The sequence below is a fragment of the Andrena cerasifolii genome, chromosome 8 (genome assembly GCF_050908995.1).
Source record: "Andrena cerasifolii isolate SP2316 chromosome 8, iyAndCera1_principal, whole genome shotgun sequence".
In the NCBI taxonomy this organism is placed as follows: domain Eukaryota; kingdom Metazoa; phylum Arthropoda; class Insecta; order Hymenoptera; family Andrenidae; genus Andrena; species Andrena cerasifolii.
Genome location: NC_135125.1, coordinates 15,832,811 through 15,855,062, shown reverse-complemented (window position 1 = coordinate 15,855,062; position 22,252 = coordinate 15,832,811). Strand labels below are relative to the sequence as shown.

The 22,252-nt window shown below is 49.5% G+C and overlaps 1 protein-coding gene across 16 annotated transcripts in view; it reads right to left on the bottom strand.

Annotated features, from left to right (window-relative positions):
* Positions 1-22,252, bottom strand: part of LOC143372619 (phosphatase and actin regulator 2) — a 222,010-nt gene that overhangs the window by 161,034 nt on the left and 38,724 nt on the right. For 13 of the 16 annotated variants that reach the window (XM_076818997.1, XM_076819002.1, XM_076819003.1 and 10 more), the window contains exon 1: positions 15,550-15,862. The exons of the other annotated variants lie outside the window; for them this stretch is intronic. In XM_076818997.1, coding sequence (XP_076675112.1) covers positions 15,550-15,862 — 313 coding nt within the window. Of the gene's footprint in view, positions 1-15,549; positions 15,863-22,252 lie in introns of those variants that run through there. 16 annotated transcript variants of the gene reach the window in all.

The window sequence follows — 22,252 nt, the reverse complement described above, 5'->3', positions numbered from 1 at the left end:
CTGTCTTCCGGCTGCGAGAGAGGAACGATCGCAGGCTCAACCGGGTGCGCGAAGACTTTACGTATGAGAAACTGCAACGGTGCAGCAATGGCGCGGGATCGATGTAACCGTGTGTAATACACGCGAAGGGGACATACAGTTTCTATTCCCCCCTTACGAGCTGTTTCGTTTCTTTTCCTCCCCGTGCATTCCCGTTTACCACGTTCCTCCGCGTTCAACGGCTACCAGAGCTCGATTCTCCACGCTCGTAAAAATATGGAACCTGCACGATTACCCTGGAAACGCGGGTTCCTTGCTCGGCGTTGCGGTAAGAGCGAGACGGCGGGTCAGAAAAATCGCGTTTCTAGGCTACGCGGACTCGGCGAGCTGCTCTTTTTCGCGACGTCGCGATTCCTTTGCGCGGCAACTGTTTAGCTCTCTTGCGATTTCACTATGAACGCCTTGAGGTGCTTAGCAGCGACGGGACATCGGGCGTCGAGGTGTACTTCGTTAGACGAATGCCTAATTGCGGTCGTTCTAACAGGGATTTTGACAGAATGGTGGAAGATAAGATCCTGAAGATTTTGACTCCAGCGCTACTCGAACGCCCCACTGACTCTGTGCCAGAGGATCTCCAAGGTTTCGGAGAAGAAACTTCATCTCATTGTCAGCCAATTCGTACCAGGGGAACTGAAAGTTCGACGTCTGAAGTCGGAGTGAATAGAAATATGTCAGCGGTACAAAGGCCACGTGGAAGAACAATTCTGAGAAAGAGTCTGGTAAGACAAAAAGTTGGACGCGTTTCGACGTATTGTGCCGCGGCGTAGGACCCGATTTAACGGAGAATCGCTGTGAATCAAACGTCCCCAACAGTCGTGTCATCGTTGTCATCGCCCACGTCCCACCTCCTACTCCTCCACGTGGCGCCTGCTGCGACATCGTTTCCATGAACTTTCGAAATCGCTCGGCCACTGTCGAACCGTGATTTTATGGTTGTTGCTCCTGGCTGGTTGCAAAAGTAACGGACCTACGCGTTATTCGGTCGGCCGTGGCGCCGTTATTTCGCCTCGCGTAACTGTTGGCATTTTTCAAATCCCCGCCGATCGCAACAGGGAAAAATCGCGGTAAGAGGATTAACTGGGACAATGCTCGCTGCGTTTCATCGCCTCTCTCCTAAGACCCTTCCTTTGCTCAGGAACATTGTGAACCTATCGCCAGCATCGTGGACGCTCTGGCACTATCGCGATTAATTTTTCGAAATTCACAGAGAAGCGATATACTGCTACGCATTACTATCGCAACCGTTTTGGGACTGTCCTGCGGAAGTGATTTGGATACTGGGGCACGAATGTGAAATGAAGCGCAAATATATATGTAACAATAACAACATATATGTAACGATTAACAAAGTGAATACAAATAACTTGTTAAAATGAAATGTCTGAGGAGCACGAAGCGTTCGGTACGAAGTGCCGCAAGGCGTTTGAGGAACGCCCGAAAATTAACGAACGAGGAAAACAAATTTCCCACGCGCCACAAGGTTGCGGAAGAGGACACGCTGTCCTTAGGATTTCACTGGGGCTCTGGCAATCGTCACTTTTATTGCCCTAGCCCCCAAGCTCGACCACCCGCAGTAGGCACTCGAGCAATCGTCCGTTTTAGGCCTAGGAAATAAATAAAACTTTCTCTCGGCCTACAGTCCGCTACAGTGAATTTGATAAATTTCCAAAGCAGCGTCGATGATTGTATTTATTACTCCAAACTGGGGCCCCAACCGTAGCAGTCAATATCCCTAGAAATTCTGATACGATTGCAGAGACTTCATTTGTTATTGCCCGCTGCTGAGTTATCGCCAATTCCGAATATCAAGTGGCAATTCCGGTCCACCTTGCACGCCAGTGAAGCGTTTTCACTCAGTCCCCTGGCAGCAATAACACGTTCGCTCTGCCCGATTCCGAAATCGCAACAATTCATAGCCGAGGCGGACACTTAACCAAGCGAGACACAAGACACGGCGCATAAGACGCTTTATTGCATCGGCTGATATTGCCCTATTCTCCCTCTGGAAGACGCGCATAAAATCCTCATAATGATTCACGGGCCAGACACTCGGGGAGCGCACCAAACCAGAAACCCCACTCAGTGATAGCAGTTCCCCCGTTAGTCTCGGAATTCCAGGCGCGCAGAATTTCAAGATTTACAGTAGGCAGCTCGTGTGATCGCGGTGGTGAGCAGGACTGCGCGTGATTGGAATGGATATCAGGATCGAAGCTACGCTTCCGTTCATTTTCGCCACTATTCCGCGCTGTCGACTTATCTTTCAACAGGAAATCACCTGTTCTATAGTGTCGGTGTGTATTTTAACTCGCGGAGTGATGCGCAGACAGCGATAACAGTATCAGCAACGAGCACAGAGCAGCAAGGGACAAAAGTCGAGCAAGCTTTCTGAAATGTTTGACACGGCTTATCGATAGCCGAAACTGTCACGAGGCGTCGTTGCTTTCCACGTCCCGTTAATGGACGTCGCGTGACGCGCATCGTTCATGTACACGCTGGAAAATTGCGGTGCACGTTGTCCACGTGTCACGGGGAAAGAAAGAACGGCACACCAGGCGACGGTGTATCGACAGAATCCCCCCCTATAGAAACGTGGAAACGCGGAGGCGACGTCTCTCTCCTGCAGTTCCTGGGAGATTTCGCCGACGATCGATCCGCTCCTCTCCGAGGCAGCTAACGTTTCGAGAAACGTGCTCGAATAACACGAAACTGGCGCTCTCAACTTCCAGAGGCTGCAGCCACGATGCCGCTGGCTTTCGTGGTGTTTGCGCTTCGAGGATGATGGAATCGTCGTCGTTCTATCTGGAGATGCAACTGATGGATCGTCGCTGAGGTGTGAACGCTTTCCAGCAGAGATTCGAGGAGGAATTAACAGGAATACCTCGTTATGCACCCGTCTGGAATCTACTGCAGTCAAATTGCCAGAAATCTTACTTATATAAGTTTTACTTATATAAGTCTCGTCGATTTTCTACAAAACTTGCAGCCGTTTCCCTTCAGGAATTTCAAGACACCAATAAATAATCCCCCTGGGGAGCAAGAATCACGGGGACCCCGAAAGCGGGGAAGTGCAAGCTGCTCGCATAATTATTTACTCCAGCCGCTTGAATTGCGAGTACACGTACGCGCCAGTTGCGCGAACAGTCTAAGCGGAATCCGGGTTCGCTAGACGAGCCACTCGCTAATTAGTCATTACGACACGCATCGGGAGCAACGCCGCGTCGTCTCAGCTATCTGTCCCCTTTGCTGAAGGGTTCTCGCCGTCCAGGAAATACCATCTCGAACCAAGACGCTGCGTCAAGGTGTTATTAAGTGGAAACGAAGCGGGACTTCGCTCGGCGCGGATTTTCGAGTCGATCCTCTGAGGCTTGAGTCAATTTCCATTATGAAAAGGTGCAGGCGATATTCAGTTTTCATCCGTATTTTACTTAGGCGACCAGAGTACTATGATTTCGGATTATTGGGGATTTCGTTGGTTTGAAGGTGAATTCGATAGGACCTCGAGGATTTTGGTTGCGTTCACTGTGCCTGAGGGAAACTGCACCGACCATAATCTAGACTCTAGAGGATGAGCATTTTCGAGACTCACCGACGCGCGATAAAAGCAGAACCTTGAGAATTTCGAGTGAGAGTCGAGAGGCTATAGCGAAGCGAGCGAATTTAGAATTATTCACGAGGAATTTGTAGATTTTCATATGCTTCTCCGTTTGTCGCGAGCTATCTGTAACTCGCGCGGCATGGAACCCGTTGGGAAGTATTATACCTACAAGATTTCAGTGCCGCTGTAAAACGGCCTGATGTTTCAATGTTTCCTGACGAACTGGAACGTGAGTATGTTCCTTAAAATTCTTGGCAATTGGTGCCACTAAAGTACGACAAAAATTAGGGAAATAAGGCGACGGCGGTGGTGTGAAAGTTCCCGCGGGAGAAACCTCTCCGCGATGTGTGCGCGAGGGAATGCTAGTGTGGAGCGCGTTGAACTCTCGAAATATGTTAACTCGTAATTAGAGAAGCTTTACTAGCGTAATGGACGCGTGGGCGGGCTATACGTTCCTTAGTATGGAGCAACTCATCAACCACTGCCTTCCACATGGAACGACACGTTCTTGTACGAGCATCACTCATGCACGTATTTAGATAATAATCAAACATAAGTATAATTTCTTAAGTGTAATATGTGCTACCGAGCCTGATCTAGATAAGCAGAGGTACGTATGCATGTAGACACGAATAAATATCTTGCAAACGAAATACAATTTTGTCTGGATATAACCGTGAAGAATTCCTCCTTCCCGCTCACCAAATTCTGTTTACACTATTAGCATTTTCTTAATTCCGCTACGCAATCTGGTGGCGAAAATTAAAACAGTCTATCGGGTTAGCTGTCACATGTAATTGGCAGTATAGAGAATTTCGACTGCTTGATGATCGATTTTGTAAAATTTAACAGACTATTTAATGACAAAAACATTATTGCACTGTTTCGATATTTGTGTGACACCAGTCCTGTAACGCGATTGACCCGATTACAGAGCTTACTTTAGTAGATGGCGCTCTCACAGTATTTCCCAATTGAGGATATCATTAACCGATCCATTGATAAAGAGATTATCTAATCTGTTTCGTTATGGCGTGGCAAATTTCCTTTATCTCTATTTCCTTACCCATTTTATTATCACTTATCGTCCACATACATACCACAGAGAAGAAACTTGGACCAGTTGTCAACGCTCGTGTGACTAAGCTAAAAAAATTAGGAAACGAGCATCGCGAAAGTTTATAATTCATCCCTTTAAGCAACCAAAAGCACGAGTATGTACTCGCGGTGTTCCTTGCTTGAAAAGAGCGTTTCCTGCCTTTATTTTCACACTTAGCAGTCGATTGCAGTTTACCGTCTATGGTTACACTTTATTGCACCGCGGTAGATTCAGGAACTCCCTATTCCCTTTCGAGTGGACGTCCCCTTGGTACGTCTAAAGGATCTTAAATAAGTTTCCTACGGAGGCGTATCCTATTTACGATATCGGAGGAATTCTAAACTTCATTTCGCAAGTACGACAGGAATCCCGTGGACCGTGCTGCTCGAACGGATCGAAAGATATCGAATGGCGAGGGACGGAATATTGAATTTCCCGAGGAAGCGAGAGACAATCCGAGACGGCCGCTTGATTCCCTCGCTTCTCCGAGTTATTTTTTACGGCTTTGCTATTGGAATGTTTCGCGTGTGAACAGCAAACACGACCATCTCCATTCAACACCCCCGCGATTTCAATCATTTATCAATGCTTCCACCGTTTACGTTCAGTACGCGTCTTCTACATTTCGCGAAGCCGCATCGGCGAGTATTAAATATGAAAAAAAGAACAATATCTCAGTGAACACGGGTCTTCCGCATTTTACTCGCGGGTTTAAACGGAATTGAACGGAAACGACGAGTCACGCTTGAAAGAATTCGAAAGAGCAACGCATTATGCGTGGATTATTTTAAGGTTTCTGTTACTTGCCGGCTTGTTTGGGTTTAATGGCAGTGAAAGGGGTTAATCAGCTCGTTTTTAAAAAAACCGTACTTGCCAGGTTCGTAATCCAGCAATTAGGGACAACCTCGGGCGGACAAAGGCGATAAATGGACGGGCCTCCGCATTCCCTGGCTGAACTCGTCGAGGACAGAGGTTGGGTGCAGAAAAACGAGGAGAAAAGGAGCGGAAGAGGGTAGAAAAGAAACCAGGCACAATTAGGACGCTCTTCTATCGGGATGCTGAGATCTCTCGAGGGAGGAAGCAGATCTTCGTTGCGAACGATCGCATGGAAGAATTCACACCGATAGCCGCGCCAGAATACCCTCCTGTAATTGCGCCGCGAAAAAGGGAGCAGCGAACCAATCTTGGTTAATTTCTTCCAACGATATGAAAATCCAGCTAGAACGAGGGTGGAGGCTTCGCCGGGAAGCAGCTACTCTCTCTTCCCAATTTAGTCTGAATCTCGCTTTCAATGGGTTTCGCTTTGGGACGCTGAACGCTTTCAATTCTCCATGTTACTATGCTCAGATTCATCGGATAACGGAAATAATAATGTACGTCGAACAACAGTAATTACCGCACTAAAGTTCCAGCTAAAGCGATTTAAAGGGCCTCTTATGAAACAGAAGGAATTTGAAATTTGTTATCGTTGAATGGAAAAGTTCCAACGGCTAGGAATAATGGCGGGAGAGAACACGCAGCTCTACGGTTTTTCTTATCGAAAGTCGGAAAAGCTTTCGACTCGACGAACGGAACCCACTAATGCACGCTTAATGAGTACAATTACTAAAGGCAGGATGGAAGGAGAGATAAACGAAAGGGAGCGTCGTGGAACGCGCTATTCACAACCACGATCATTCAATTTGTTTAATTGAACTTCTGCATAACTGTTTTTTTCACAGCTAGAAATTCTTCCTGACAAGGGAGCCATTTAAAAACTCTCGAATATCTTCCCGTCTTGGTACCACTTTCATCGAAATTTTCGAAACCGAAAGGGAAGAAAGCTGTCCCATAAAAGAGCCAACAAACTCGACAACGATTCAGTGGCCATAAAGCACGACCACGGTGAACCAGGGACCAAGAGAGCTGACAAATAGCCTGCGGATGAACAACCGTGCGAATTTATAGATTTCTCGTCGATACCGAGTAAATCGATGATCCTGGACCCAACTGGAACCTGTTCTTTCAGGAATGCATTCTCTCAGCGACATTCGCAGCCGTCTTCCTAGTAATTGCAACACGCTCGTCCGTTGATTGCGCCGATTGCTACGAGCGACGGATGACGTAAACGATGACTCCTCCTCCGCGTGCGTGAAAAGCATAGGATGTCGACACATCGCCGTCGGTGGATGACTAACATCATCAATCGGGCATTAATAGACGGAGTCAGGCACGACGGACATTTCAGGGGGAGACTATTGTGCCCGTGCGCGTGCACATTTCCGAGAAACATTTATTACTCCATCAACCGAATAATACGAGGAAAATTGAGCGGTAAATCGAAGAATGAAACAGGAACTCGGCGTTCTGAATATGAATACCATAAACAGATACGCAATGAATAAATACAGAGTATCCCGTGAATGCTGCTACCACGGAGGAGGAATAATAATTCTTCGTGGAAGAGAGAGAAAAAAAAATGGAAAATACCGAGTGAAATTTGTTCATATCGATGCTCGGAAATTTTGACAGCCTCACTGAACTGAACTCCTGTCAGATTCGCGCACTGTACACTGTTTTCGACGTCTAGATTCTGCAATTTCGATGCATTTGCTCACAGGAAATCTGCGTGAAACTTCAACCTCGACCACATGAAAATTCAGCGTTCCCTTTTGATGGAAAGGAATCAACCTCGTTCTGTAACATCGATCAGAGTGGCTCGTACGATCGAGTCACCCTCTTTTCCCGCCCTGGTCAATAACCGTCCAGTATCAGAACTAAAATTAACGCTGCTCGAGCAGCCAGAACCTCCTGGGACGAGGCGTGAACCACGGTTCACCTGGTTGCTCGGAAAACTCTCGCCTATGCACAAAGAGGTGGAAGGAGCTTAACTTTCGCGTGCAAGCGTGTTAACAAATGTCGCTGAAAAACGTGTTTCGCGCGACTCCAGGCTGCGCAACTTCGCCTGCACGCTTTGATCGTTCGTTCGTGTCTGCTCAATTAAATTTACCGAGCGTCGAAGAGAACACAGAATTTTCCCGGCGACAATTTTGTCAGCGTTACATCGTGACGGAGGAGCGCGAAGGCAATTTGCGTCTTATGCCAGATTCATCAGACTGGAGGTGATATATTTGTAATGTGAACCGAGTATCTAGCTGCGAAGAACAGATATCACATCACGTGATCGCGTAATTATTCCCCGCAATGTAATTCTGTTCTCCATGCACAGAGCTTCTTCCTCCCTGCATATGCAAAATTTCCTTTGTTCGAAGGCAAGACTCGGACCAGAAGTCAGCCACATCCAGACACCTGTCCGAGACAGCTTGCTGTCGTGCGGCTCCGCGTGTCTGGCGAGGGGTGCATGAAAAATTATGGGCAAATTACCCTGCGTAACGCGAGGCCAATGATCGATATCGAACACCGAGATATTCGCCGTGCAAACCGCCAGACCTCGCAACTTGAAAATTCTGGCAAAGAAGCAATCGTATCTATCTAATCCGATGTTCGACTAGAAAATCGAGTGACTTGGTAACGCCTTCCATATCGCGTACAACGTGGCGTTAAGAAATTCCATCGCTCGTTTTCATCTGCGAAGCGCAACCAGCGCGAAGAAGTGTGATTTACAAGCCGATCAGTCGCACGTAGGAATGGCTAGAGAAGAAGTGAAAGGGATCGGCGAAGAGGCGCGCCGATCGCTGACGAACCCGCGCAGCTTTCGCGTCTCAAACATGATCGCGAGATTGATGACCTCATCTGCCTACAAACCGTGCCTCCCCCATTGATACCACAATAGAGGCTGTGTATATGTTTACCGTTCCGCCGTACGAATTTATGCTGCTCGCCTCGAGAGACAGCCTTGACATTCCGCGGGAGAGACGTGGCCGGCGCGATGTAGCAGGCCACCAAGATTAATCGATCCCATGCAGCACCGCGCGAACTTTCGGGATGCGCTCTTCGCCCGAACTGCGGCTCTCCCGCGTTCGGCCAGGCCGCGGATCGCATGAATGGAACCATTAGCCCTGCAAAATGTCTCGAATGCCTCCGAGCACGTGCACGGCTCGCCTCTGCTGGCCTTCGATGAGTCAACTACCAGCTGCTTTTGAAAAATCCTGACACTGAAACGGGTTCCAAGTCCGCGCGGACGCTAATAAATTGCAAATTACTGGCTTCGACGTGGAAGCTGTGTACTTGGAATAATTTAGAGTTACGAACGAGCGAGTCGTTATTTCCCAGCACCGCCGAGAAAGCCGGAGTTTCGTAGTTTGCAAACCGGAGGCAATTCTTGCAGAAAGGAGCACGAAAATCCAAGGAAACAGCCTCGGAAAGGGTGCAACAGATTCTTCGATAAATCGCGGGGGCGAGGTGCGAAGTTCGCGGGAGTAGCTTCAAGGCGGGGCGAGGAATTCTTGAATAAATCGGAGCCTCCATGAATATTCCACCGCCTAGCGAAACATCGAGCCACGTGGCATCTTGGGAACTCTGTCCAGCGATCAACGTCGCCCGTAATTTCTTTCTGCATGCCTCACGCGGACGTGCCGCGGTATTTCACGTGCCGACCCCGCGAATTCGTGAATGCTCGAGTCGGGGACGTCGACTGGGAGCGGTCAGCTGCCCCAGTAGATTCTTTTCACGAGGAAATCGCTCGAGGGGGCGAAGTGTTTCGCGATCGCGAGGGTGGCCCTTCTTTCCAAAGTCGGTACAAGTCGTCAGACTTAAAGGAAGCCCGCGGCGACGTGAAAAAGCCACGATCGCAGATCTCGCGTCTGGAAATAGGAGACCAAGGGACGCTTTTCCTCCATAGGCCGGCTTTCCCAGGGCACACAAGCCCGCGAAATTAAACTATGAATCTTCTATGAGCCGCGTTTCTTGGCTCCAGCCCTTCCAGGGGCTCGTGCCTACACGGAGGGCCATCTTTCACGCGGGACCAGGAAGAAAGGAGGCTGGAGGGAGGGCCGATTGTGTCCTCGATTACGGAATGACTCACCTGTTCGAGGAACAGAGGCTGAGAAACGATATTTCTGCGTGGATGAGGATAGACGATGAGGAGTTGAGCTTAAAATACTGTGGCGCTAATGAAGTGCTAAAATATTTTGAAGGAAATCTGAAGAAGAACACCAAACATCCATGAACATCGAAAGATGCTAATACAACTTATCCAAGCTCAGATATTCTGTGGGAAATTGGAGCTAGAGGTTAATTTCCTCTGAAAATCCAAGAGGCTACATCCGGAATTATTCTAGCAAAGCTCCGCATGAAAATTAATCAAAGAAGACGCTCCTGAAACACTGAAAATACTCGATAGATCGATACGTAACGCTGCTCGGCTGAAGCCACAAGTTCCCCAGAAAACAACAGCCAATTCGTCGTGCCTGTTTACCACGTTACGCAAGAGCAAGGATTACGCGAGTGCCTTAATTAGTCTCCGATCGCAGCCAACGAGTCACAAGGCGATTCTCCAGACAAAAGTGGTTACCGAAGACGCAGAACAATGTAGGTTCGCAGATGTTACGATCTATCGGGAAGTGGCACGGAATGAAAGTATACATTTTCCATGAAATTTCTCTGCCTACCTCGGTTCCCATCATTGTGCCGAGTTCACGTTCAGCCCGAGAAGCTCTTCGCCGGATAAAAAAGGAACACAAGGATTATTCGTGACTCGAAGGTTCGGTTCACGGATTACGAGGCGGCAAGTTCCCGCGAATTTCCATGCACTCGTTGGGAAGCTGCGTTTTCGTGAGCAAATATCCAGTACCTTCTGAACAAGAGGATTCCCTTGCTCGCCAGGGCGAGTAATTACGCGCCCACGGATTCATACGTGGCTCGGGCCAGAGAATTAAGTTTCTCCAGGCTCATCTGCCTTATCTTTTCTCCGGGGAAATTATACTGTTACTCCGTCCGAGGAAGAAACTTCTGGCTCTTTCATTTCGGCGCAAGTGCCCCTTCATGTCGCGTTTAAAGACCTCCCCGCACGAAGGTACCAGGCTCCCGCGTGGATCTGCGAATTGGTGTGCAACTAGGATGCGCGCGTTATCTGTTACGTTTTATGGTTTCTGCGTTTTACACGTGTGGCGTCCATGAACGCGGCTGGCTTACGAATGCCTCGTGATTAAATACAGAGCAATGCCGAATGATCGGCAGAATGGGAGGAAATCGCAAAATTGTTAAAGTCACGACGGTTATTCGTGTGCCGTCTGATTCCTTGTCATTACTGCAAAAGCACCGTGTCGGATATCTTGTTCGGACGCTGATTATGTATCGAAGAGGAGACTTGATAATTTTGCACAGGTAAGGTCAGATCTGCGCCGTGATTACGAGGCTAATGAAGTATATTTTGCATTAATGCGCCGCTCAGGATAATTATAGCATCTCGGCCGTGAAGGATGAACCGCGCATCAGGAAAAAAACAGGCACAGCAGACACGGTGGGTAATAGTGGAACTATTTACTGAATGCCTACGTCGCGGAGTGTTATAATCTTCGTATGAATATTACAGTCCGTGGCTGTAATCTATAATCCGCGCGTTATAAATACCAAAGTATTGGTTATCCCATACAGGATCGTTTGTAATTACTTTGTGCCGCGGCGTATCAATAAATCCTTGATACAAGCAAGATCGACTATCAATAAGCGTATTAAAATATTTTTCCTCGGTGTCCTCGCGATCGGCTGACGTCAGGAGCGATTACACGGACTGTGACGTTTCCTCGTCTGCTCCGAGCAACGGCAATAAAGTCCAGGTAGGTATAGGTATCAAGTTCAAGGCCGAGCGGTGCACGATGGAAAGTAAGCATTAGGATCAATTCCGTGGGTTTACGAAGGGTAGCAGGCTAAATAGCCTAGCCCAAAATACTCGTCCCTTTCCGCTGGGTACCTTAGCGAAAGGGAAGGCATATCACTGCACGCAGCTTTTCTAAGCCAATTTCGATGGCCTACTTTCTCTACAGGGCGTTTCAAATGAAGTTCTCAAAATTTCCCTGACCTGAAGCGTCTATGAAGCATCTTAGTTCTAACTATTTGTTAAGGACTTAATCAATGCTACATTAAAAGGATGAAGAGCTGGACATTTTGAAATCTAGAAAGATGAATCGAAAAGTGTATGGAAGGGGGTATAAGCTTCACGATGATAACACCCTCTTCCAATGCATCAACGCCACGAGAATCACGACTCCTGTTCATACGTGCCCCTGGACAATACCTCCTTGTTATCGCAGACACCCCTACATTCACGAAAACGCGACTCTTCGCACGACCAGCCCTATAAACCCTGCGCGTTTCAGTCGCAAGCGTTAATTCTCGCGAGCGCCTCCGTCGCGTAAATCAGCTCGCGACCGTGGCTTCCACGGCACGGCCGTAGTTGACCGCGGCCCAGACCGATAAATCGAAATCTGGCCCGAGTCGATGTAAGTCTCGTTTAACGAGATCGGGTCAGACAGCACCGAGGAGCAATACGAATCCACGAAACGACGAACGATCCTATTAACTGCGCTCGGCTCGAGGACCACGAAGAAGCATCCCAGACGTCGAATTACACCGGCCCCCTCTCCCCCACGTTCCCCGCCCTATCACGGCGAGGAACCCTCGACGAAAGTTCCTCCACGGCAAGAGCAATAGCAGCAGCAACAGCCGACAAGCCGACGGCTGGCTTTCTGCTCAATGAATGATTTCCGCGCGCTGTTGCCACGCTATGTCTGCATTCTGCACCCATTACTCCTTCAACTGGCGTCGAGTTTTATCGTTTCCTGCAGTTCACTATTAAACATTGCGCAATTATGCATTTGCCGCTGACCTAACAGCCCGCAGCATTGTCGAGCCTCGGCTACGTCACCGTGCCGGCTGACTTTCAGCATCGGTGCTGTCGCGCCGAGTTAGCTCGCGATAGTCGAACACCAAGTGGAGGAATCCAAGGGCATGTACGCGCGAGAATCGCGGAAGGATTTTGGAAAGAACGTCGTAGGAGCGTGGGCGAGAAAGCGAGGGACTGTTTGAGGTAGCTGGGAGCAGAGATAAGCTGGTTGAAGGAGGATAGAGAGGAAAGGGGCGACACCTATGCGATACGTATTTCAACGTACTCTATAATGATTCAGACCAGCAGGATTATGCAACGAGGTAACGCAATTGTCTTGGAATTTGCGTAAAGATAACTGTGCATCGATCAACTGTAACGGTTGGTAATGAGGATTGAGAAGAAACGAAGGAAATCGCTCGTTATATGTGAGTAATCGCTGTTGGTAGGATAGTTAATACCTCGTCCGTCTAATCGTGAACAGAAAACAGTTTGTTCGCACCTGTAACACCCACCGAAAGAAATGGAATTGCTCGCGGAGCTGGCTCTGTAAGACGTCCGTTTCTGCGCACATCTGTTGCACAATTCCCTGACCGGCGTCGATTATCAAGCGACTAATGACGAATCGCGCATAGTAGTCGCCCGTGGATGATTGATCATCCAGCCAGACGCGAATGATTAAACGGCAACGCAGCAAAGGCGCGGCTACTGTTCTTGCGAGGGGAACAGCCGGGCTTTCCTCGGAAGAATCCACCTCGACGTTCTTTGCAAAATGGAGAGAGGATGTTCCACAGAGACATCCGTTGCGTGGACAAGTACAGATTTTCTACGACGGAAGAGGAATTTCTAAGTTGCTCCAAAAGTAAGACGTAACTTGCGACACGTACTCTTGTGGAGCTGAAGCATTCAAGCCTCAAAGCCCTGTTTGGATTTGTGGGATCAAGACGATCGATCGGTATCGATTATATCGACTAATGAGCGCACAAACACGGGGAATCGAAAGGCTAGTATATTTCCTGCTCACCGAGTGGGAATCGAGTGCCTTTCATTGCGGCTTTCAAGAGATCGGATACCATCGATTCAGGCGTTATCGCGGTGGTATTTACGTCTCAATTACGTCGGGGAATTGAGTTTTGATAAATTTTGCGTCCGTCGGGCATTGTATCAGGGAGGCAGGCGTTTTTAATCGCTGATAGCGAAGCGATTGGAGCAATCACCACGGATGTTTGCTACAGAGAAAAGGGCCAGAGGTAGATGAATCATCAAAATAAATAGGAATTCGATAACACCCGAAATAAGATTAGTTTCCCGAACATCTAGATCAAGGTTCTGAACCGGAGCCGCGATTAAAGTTCGACCAGCTGCGGCCACCGCGAGAATTAAACGCGAGCTCATCCGCGAAGAAGCGCAGAGGCAATTATGCTTGAGTTGCGCCACGGAAGACAGTGTTTGAACAAGATTTCCACGGCGCGGCGTACTATTAAAGTCCGGCCGTTCTGCATGTAAATTTGTCTCGCGACGCGTATGCTGTTGCATCGCGTCCGCGATGCACGTGTGGCAGCGAGCTGCCTAGATTTACACGGACCAGCAGCAACGCACTGCGAAACACGTAGAGATACGTACGTGCCCCGAGCGCGATCCGCCGCGTCCACCGCGCCGGTTACTTCGAAAGTAACACGTGTTGCATGACCAAACAGCGCATGGAAAATATCAGGACCAGCCGGAGGGCGGATAACAAGAGGCCCCGGCCGAGATTCGTGAAACGAGGAAACGCGAGAGTGACGGAAACAGTGAATCATTTGTTGAGCCTGGCCTCTGGAGCCTTTCCACGAGGCTTTTCGGAACAAGGGCGGGCTGTTTCTAGAAACCGCACTTTAAGAGGCCACTCTAACGGCTATACATAACGTGGTAGCGGAGTAAATCTCTGTGTGGCCCTGGAGTTATCAAAGTTCGAGCTGTTCCAGAGGAATACGTCGAAGGAATTAAGCTTTCCTCTAAAAGCAATTGTAGGAACTTATTCGGCAATGATCTAACGCCGAGTGGTTGCTCAGTGGTGAGAAATAGACAACTAGGAATTCAGTTACGCAGTGCAACTTACTAGAGCCTTCAATTTCCTCCCACCATCTACCGAATCTAGTTGACGCTGCATGTCATTGAATGATGCCACTCCGATCACGGTGCAGAAGTTTAACCAACCACGCGCGATCAAAGACGCCAACAAGGTCTAACGATCAATCAGAGCTCCTCGGGCGTTCGTCAGAAACAAAAAGGCGACCGCGACAATGCGGCGGACTTTTCGTGGGAGAGCGATAACAAAGCTCCCTTCGCGCGAACCGTTCCTGCTCAAAAGGGCCGGGAAAGAAAAAACGCCGAGAGAGTCTCTTTTCCCTCGCTCCTCGCCCCTGTCCCGTCGCCCTTTTGTCCCTTCCTCGTGCACAGACCGACGACCTCGCAAGATAGCGCCGGTCGGAGCAAGTAAACGGAAGAGGACAAGAAAGAATGGGGAGAAAAACCACGTGTAGGTAGTCAGTGCACTGCACTCGCGGGGTCTGTTTACAAGCCTTCGAAGTCTACTATCTCTTCCTCCATTTCTCCGCCTCTCTCTCTCCCTCTCTCTGTGGGCTCCCTGACTCATAATCGAACTAAACGTAGATTCTATCGTTCTCTTCCTGCCTCTCTCCCCATTTTAAAGCCCCCCCACGGTTTGCGTCGAGCTACGAGATTCACGTAGCGAACGGTAATCGCGCGCAGCTGCAACTCGTGAGCTGTGATACGCTGATAATGGACTGCAATTGCTATCGATTATCGTCGTGGTAGGCGAAACTCGCGGCCAGCGGAGGCTAGCGGTCGAACCATCTGATTTTTCGGTGGATGACCAAAATGAAGGTTGAAAGGATTATACGAACTCGTTCATAAAGAACGCCTAAGATATATACAGTCGTACTTCGCGTATCAAATTCTCCGCGTTCTTAGCTAAATGATTGAGAATAGCGCAATTCCTAACATACCCAGCCTGGTTGGGTGTCCGGGGGACAGAATATTCGTTGGACTCACCTATGACAGTGTTAGCCGCGACTTCCTTGGCGGCAGCAGCCGCAGCGGCCGGCCCGTGCGCCAGGAAATCGCTGAGGGACAACGAGGACGCGATGATCTGTCGTTTCTCCTCGAAGTTCAGGTAGTCCAGGCTGTTGCTCCTCTGAGGCCCCGCCACGATGGTCACCGTCTTGGCGGTGTGGTGATGGTGATGGTGGTGATGGTGCTGCTGGTGGAGGTTGTTCTCCGCGGACAGATTGTTGCCCTTCTCGTTGCTGGTCTCGTTGGAGCCCGGACTAGGCACCAGGTAGACGCCGCTGACGCGTATGGACATCGTCGACGGGGGATCCTTGAAACGGCCGCGCTTCTTCCTCCTCCAGGGGCTGAGGATCGCGACCAGGCCCGGCAAGGAAGCTACCGGGTGCTGGCCAGCTGAAACATCCTGACGGCTGCCCGGTCGAGAGGTCGGCTCGCGTCGCTTGTTACTTCGCGGCAGCTCCACGGCTCGGCGTTTAATACGTTCTGGCTCGTCCAGGAAACTTACGGATACCCCTGCTCGCTGCCCGCAGCGGTGGACGCCACGCGCACGCTGCTAATCGCAGGCCCTCCTCGCGATCCTTGGAATAATAATGCTCGGCGGCACCGATGATACTCCTGCGCCAGCGATCCTGGGACTTGGACGTGGACCGCGGGCTCAGGCTTCGTTATTGTCTAAATGTCTACCGGAAGATACTCTACTTCGTCGTACAAAAAGTTACGGCTCTAAGATGGCAGGATATTTAGCGTGGCGGACGATTCTCGTTATCACATCGACGGATTATTTGCAGACTTCAGCGGACACGTGGGAGACCTTGAGTCGCCGGAGAGTTACGTTGGCACGTTCCAGCGGGAGAATCTCTTATTCGCAGGTCCGGCGCCTGGACGTTATGGCACTGTGCGATGCACCGAGGACAGCGTGCTGAAGAAGGTGGCTCCGGTCGCGGATCGTCTGGCGGTCGTTCGCAATGCAACCATATCGCGATTCTCCCGCGCGTTTTTCTTTCGCGACACCAGCGAGCCTCTCCTGGGGAATCATCCTGTATGCAATTGGAACGAGGTAACGTTAAGTGCTAATGGGCACTGGCCGACAGCCGTGAATGGCATGCATTGTGTCGTTCGGGAGAACCCGCCGACGATTATGTGCCCCTGTCCGGCGAAATGTCTCTCGCAGAGTCGCGGTCCACCGCCCCCCTAATTACAAACTGCTTAATTGGAGCCGCAGCCCGCGTCCCGGATACGCAGCTTTCCGATCTGTTTGGGAAACCATGCTTAAATTGGTCGCGGTGGTCGCGCCTAGGCTACCTTCATATTAGCTTGGTGCACGCGGAGTGTCGTTCTTGCCTGCAGTCGGAATCTCCAGGTAAGATTGAGAGAGTGACGCGAAACGACGCCGATGGAAATGTGTAGTTAATCGAACGAATGATGTAGAGGAAATTGTTTCCTTTATTCGAGCTTGCGGGAGTTTTAGGGACACTGTACATCATACCGAAGAGGAAGGAGTCGGTTAAGTCGCCTATGGATTTCTCAGATTGTTAAAATGTTTGACGGGCTGATTTATGGATTTGAAGTGGGGAAAATATATGTAACGTTTCAGGAGTATTGCGTTGTAACTGACTGCATATACGTTGGTAGAAATTGAGCCAAGAGGACCAGAGAAAATTGCAAGTGACGAAATTTCGAAAGACTGTTGCAACCGATCGACGTCAAAGTAAACGAAAGATGGCTTCTCAAGGGAATCTCACTGATTCTATGATCGCTAGTCACTTGGCAAACATCGTCAAACCGAAGATGTATAAGTGCGCTCCAAGATTTCAAATGAATTTAAAAGAAGTAGAATTTCAGTTGATGGTTGTACCTATGTGGGACTTGCAATGAAGAGATTGCGGTAAATAATGAGCTATAAAGCAATCATAATTGAAATATATTAGAAACAAATTGAAGGGATGCATTTAGTCAGCAGAAGATCAACCTCGATGGAGGGATAGGGAGAAACCGGTCTTGTTGCATAATAGCTGAAGACCTCATGCATCAAGGATGACGATGGGAAAACTTAGTGAACTGGAATATGAAATTTTATCCAATCGTACCTTATATTTCTTATTCACCACTGCTTTCTCCAAAATAAAGAATGTGTAAAAACAGTATTTAAAAAATTAGTCAGATATTTTTGGTTCTTATCCAAGTAGAATAATAAACCAACCTAACCTTCTTGAGCATCACTGTTATCATTGACGATATACTCAAATTGCTCCAAAACGAAAACTCTTTAAACACAATTAACAAAGTTAATTCAGAAAAGTGTAGAGCATAGTTAAGAAACACTTCGATTAAATTCCCAAAAGTCCTAAGAAAACGACACATGCAACTGTAACAGTATATTCGAAGAACGGAGCGTTCCACGTGCATCAACCTAATAATAATAACGAGGATACATTTATCTCTCTTAGCAATCTATACGGAAATTGATAAACACGGTGCACCGAAGTGTCAGAATCGCGACAAACAGAAGTGAGGTTATAGGGCGCGTAATACCAACGATGCTGTTCCGAACGTTCGTAACCTAACCTGCATTTCGTTCGGGGACGCGGGCGCGACTCCGACGTCGTGACAAGGACATTCCTTCGACCCCAAAGAAGAATATCGCGGATTACGAGCAATAGGTAGCTTTGGATCACGTAAAAATGCAATTGAAACGCGTGGTCTGCTCGCAAAAGCGGTCAGGTTCGAGTAACCTCGAACATCCGACACGTAAGAATCGCGTTTAACGCGTATCGCTAGGGCGAGAGTTTACAGGGCACGCGAAAAGGCATTCGGTTTCATCGCGATTACAAGGGAACGCGTCCCGAATACCGAGACGCAGCATGGTGGCCCACGGACCGGCGAGACGCATTTCGTGGCCGAGCAGGGGCATATTTAAAGAGACGGTGCGAAACGTACTTGACGATTTCAGGGCGACGGATGTGGCCTGCTTCGGGCAGGATTCGAAAAAAAGGAGCCACTCTGTGGAAGGTGCTCCTGGACGTCGTAGTATCACAGCGGCGACGATTCACGGCAGGCGACGCCACTCCTTCGCGGGGACACCTGTGTGCCTTCTGGCCGCAGGTGAGAGGAGAGCGAGACGGAGAGAAAGGACGCAACGATTACAAACAGAAGCACATACTAGCCGCCGTACCACGCACAGAGACACGGGACGGAGGAAGAGAGAGACAGAGAGAGAGAGAGAGACTGCGGGCACACCGTGGAAAAAGGCACGGAAACGATGCCACCAAAACTCCGAACTTAGCACGGGAAACGACCACGACGACGCCGACGTCGACGGCTGAGCACGCACACCGGAGAGTTGACACACACGATGTATACTCGGTTTCTGCACGGCTCGCAGGCACAAACGCGACCGTCCCGCGATGGATGCGGAGTACGTGCACGGTGACGAACACTGTCGCGTGGTTAACGCGGCGGTACGCGGTACGCAACGGACGGATTCGCGACGGAATTGATTGCTATCGCGGGCCAGAGTCGGACGCGTACAAAAACAAACGGTGCAAAGAGGTGAAAACTGGCAACGACTGACGACCACCGCGCCACGAAACACACACCGAGCGAGGCTCGCGAACACTGAGGGCGGCCATGCGACCGCAACGCCGCCAAGCGCCGCCGTCGGATATCATCGACCACGAGACAACACGGCGGGACCGGCCGAATGGGGGAAAGTGAACCGCTCCTATACCGCGTTCGTCGTAATTTTTCATTAATGAATTTACCCAGGGGTCCCGAACGAAGCGTCGACGGGGAGCGATTGGCTGCGACTGGAATACACGGTCCAATAAATTCTGTCTCTATTCCCTCTGCAGAGAATCTACTAATCTTATCATCGCGCATAATTGCATTGTGCGGGCGAAGCAAAAGTGATCGACGCCCGGGGTCATTGCCTTTTTGGTTTATGGCGTGGCGCGAAGTGTCGAATGTTTCAAACGCCTTAGGTTCTTTTCAGATAGTATCGAGGGGAATGTTCTTAAATTCTGATTATGCTATCCAACACGCATGCGATTAATAACGTCGGTTACAGAACCAGACGCGTGACAGTCGTCAAGTGCAATGCGCAAGTGCATTCTTGCGGCTTATCGTTGCCGCCGCGCTCCACATGCTTCCCTGCCCGTTCTTTTGTTGCCTCAATTGCAGAAAATTATAGATGCCGACGGAATGCAGTCCTCGCGGCGTATTACAATCCAAAAATGTCAACCACGAGGCGCGCTCGCGATCGACTTTGAACGCGTGCGATGATAACTGCGGGCAACAGTCACGCGAATATGCATCGCGGTGGAATACCTCTGGGAATGATAGCTTATTAAGCGCTTCGTTGGTTTTTCTTGCCGCTACACGCACGTTCGTAAACCTTGTTCTCTTTGAAAGCGTTTAATTACTCGGCGGATCCAAAGATCACCAAGGAGGAGCATTTTAATCACGCATCCTAATACATACATCGTTGAAGTTAAGTACAGCACTCAACGAAAGAAAATTCAATAGTTTTCGTGCAATCGGGACGAGCCGCGGGCCTAATTACACGTTAATGACATTCCGATGCGAATGGTTAATTACGGTTTCAAGGAAACTATTAGAGAAACAGCGATTTCCTAGCCTTCGGGCCTCTAGTTCCAGCTTTACGCAGAATAAAGCGACTTTGAAGAACATTAGCTACCTCGAGACCTCATTTCCTTTACAAAACAGACACATTCGTTGCTTTACTAATACGATTCCGTGGCGCAATTAATGCTACACAGAAAATCACCGTTTAACGCTCGAATTCCGCTGAAAGCGAGCAGCCAGCTTGGAAACGGAGCTTCGGGGAAGAATTGCGGTAAAACGTCTGGTCGAATGCGAACGAGCTCCACGCGCGCTACAAAGGGATCTGCCTGTCTTCTCGAGCGATCCTCCGCCGATGGACGGACCGCACCGTCGACGGATGGCAGCGAGGCGCGAATATTCGAACTGGGATGTCGCTCGGATGGTGTGTGACGCGAACCACGTGGTATTTCCGAGGCGTCTAGACTCCCTAATTTAAACCGACTCGCGAATCTACCGACGGTTTCAGCCCCGTCTAGCCGCTGTCACAACGAACGACTGAAATATGAGAAACACTTTGCTTCGCTCGAGGGCCGGCCAGCTCTCTCCTTCTCTCCCTCGCGAAAGGGAGAAGCGGATTTTTTCCCGTCTCGTTAGGAAACAAAGGGGGCTACTCTCGATCTTTTACGAGCGTCGTTAGACGGCGGAGGGGGAACACGCTGAAATTCGGATTCAAAAAGTTCCCTCGAAAATAGAACGGAAACGGCATTATGTTCTACGGTTTGCCGACTCGTCGTGCTCTCTCATCCTTTACGCTCGATCGCTGCTTGAGTAACACGCGTCTGCGCCGAAAGGTAGCGGAAGCTACGGCCAAGAGAGATGCGTTTATTGGCACTGGCCCAGTGAACGAGTCTTCTCCAGCGTGTCCATCGCCAAATGCGGCTCTGCCCCGCGCCGGTGTAATTGCGCTCGCATCAACGGGAAACAACTGTTTTAAATATCGCGTCGCGGATGTGCAAGCCTGCGCGTCGATGGGGGCGCCTATTCTTTGTTTAAAAGTCAGTCGAAAATGATAAAGTTTCTCAGAAGATCGACTTGGAGCACTCCCTTGCACGCGCGTGTACTTGACAGCAATCATCGATCGACACTTCAGAGAGCTATTGTATCCGTGTGCGAAGTAAACGTGATCTCAGAATTGGTGAATTGCGAGAAGACGTGGGATATGATTAATAATTGGCAAGCAGAAGCATGAATGGAAATAGTGGCCAGCAGAACGATGAATCTGTGTTGCGTCAGGCGGTTGCACGTGTGCTCTCCGAATTTTCAAAGCCCACCGACGTATTCGGAGAACAGAGCGAGCCCGTACTGCAAAACTTTATACCACATATTCCACGTATTTTTCCACGAAGAATCACTATCTACACCCATGTACCACGAATTACGCTCCACTTCGTAGGCCTCGGTAGCGTTGCTTGGGCGAATAAGGCGCATGGACGTAGGGAAAGGCTGCGTTACGCTTCAGTTCAATGGTCAAAGTACTTCCGGTCTATCGAGCGCGCGACGCAAAGCTTCCGCCCTCGCGATATTAAGTCGGGTATAAACTGTCCCCTGACCCGATCCATCGATCGCTCGGTAAATTAAGGTCGATCATCCGCTAAAAGGAGACGGCCAAGCTCTCGCCGAGTGTGTACCTATCTACGTACATCGTCGATGCTGGTTTCTAGGCGTAGAAGCCGAATCAATTATTTTGATACGATCGTTTAAATGGTGCCTAGAGGCTGCTCTCCCGCTCCTCGGATACGAAATAGTCTATAATTATCCGGTATGTTGTGAGCGATTCCAGGAACGCGCTGGGCCGTGCTAACGCCGCCCACTTAACAGTATTATTAATTGCAATAAGGAACAAGCGTCTTCGCTGACCCGAATTACGGGACAATTTACAATTGCGCGGGGCGTGCAATTAAGGCGAGGTGACACGATGCATCAGCCGACGACCACGATCGTCTAGCAGCGGTTAGGATTGCACTTACGCTTCCTCGCGCTTCTGCGAGCCCCTAAATGCAATCCAGCCGCAACAAGCCGTCGCGGGGCCACGCGAAGCCGCTCGTCGGCTTCAAGAAAATCG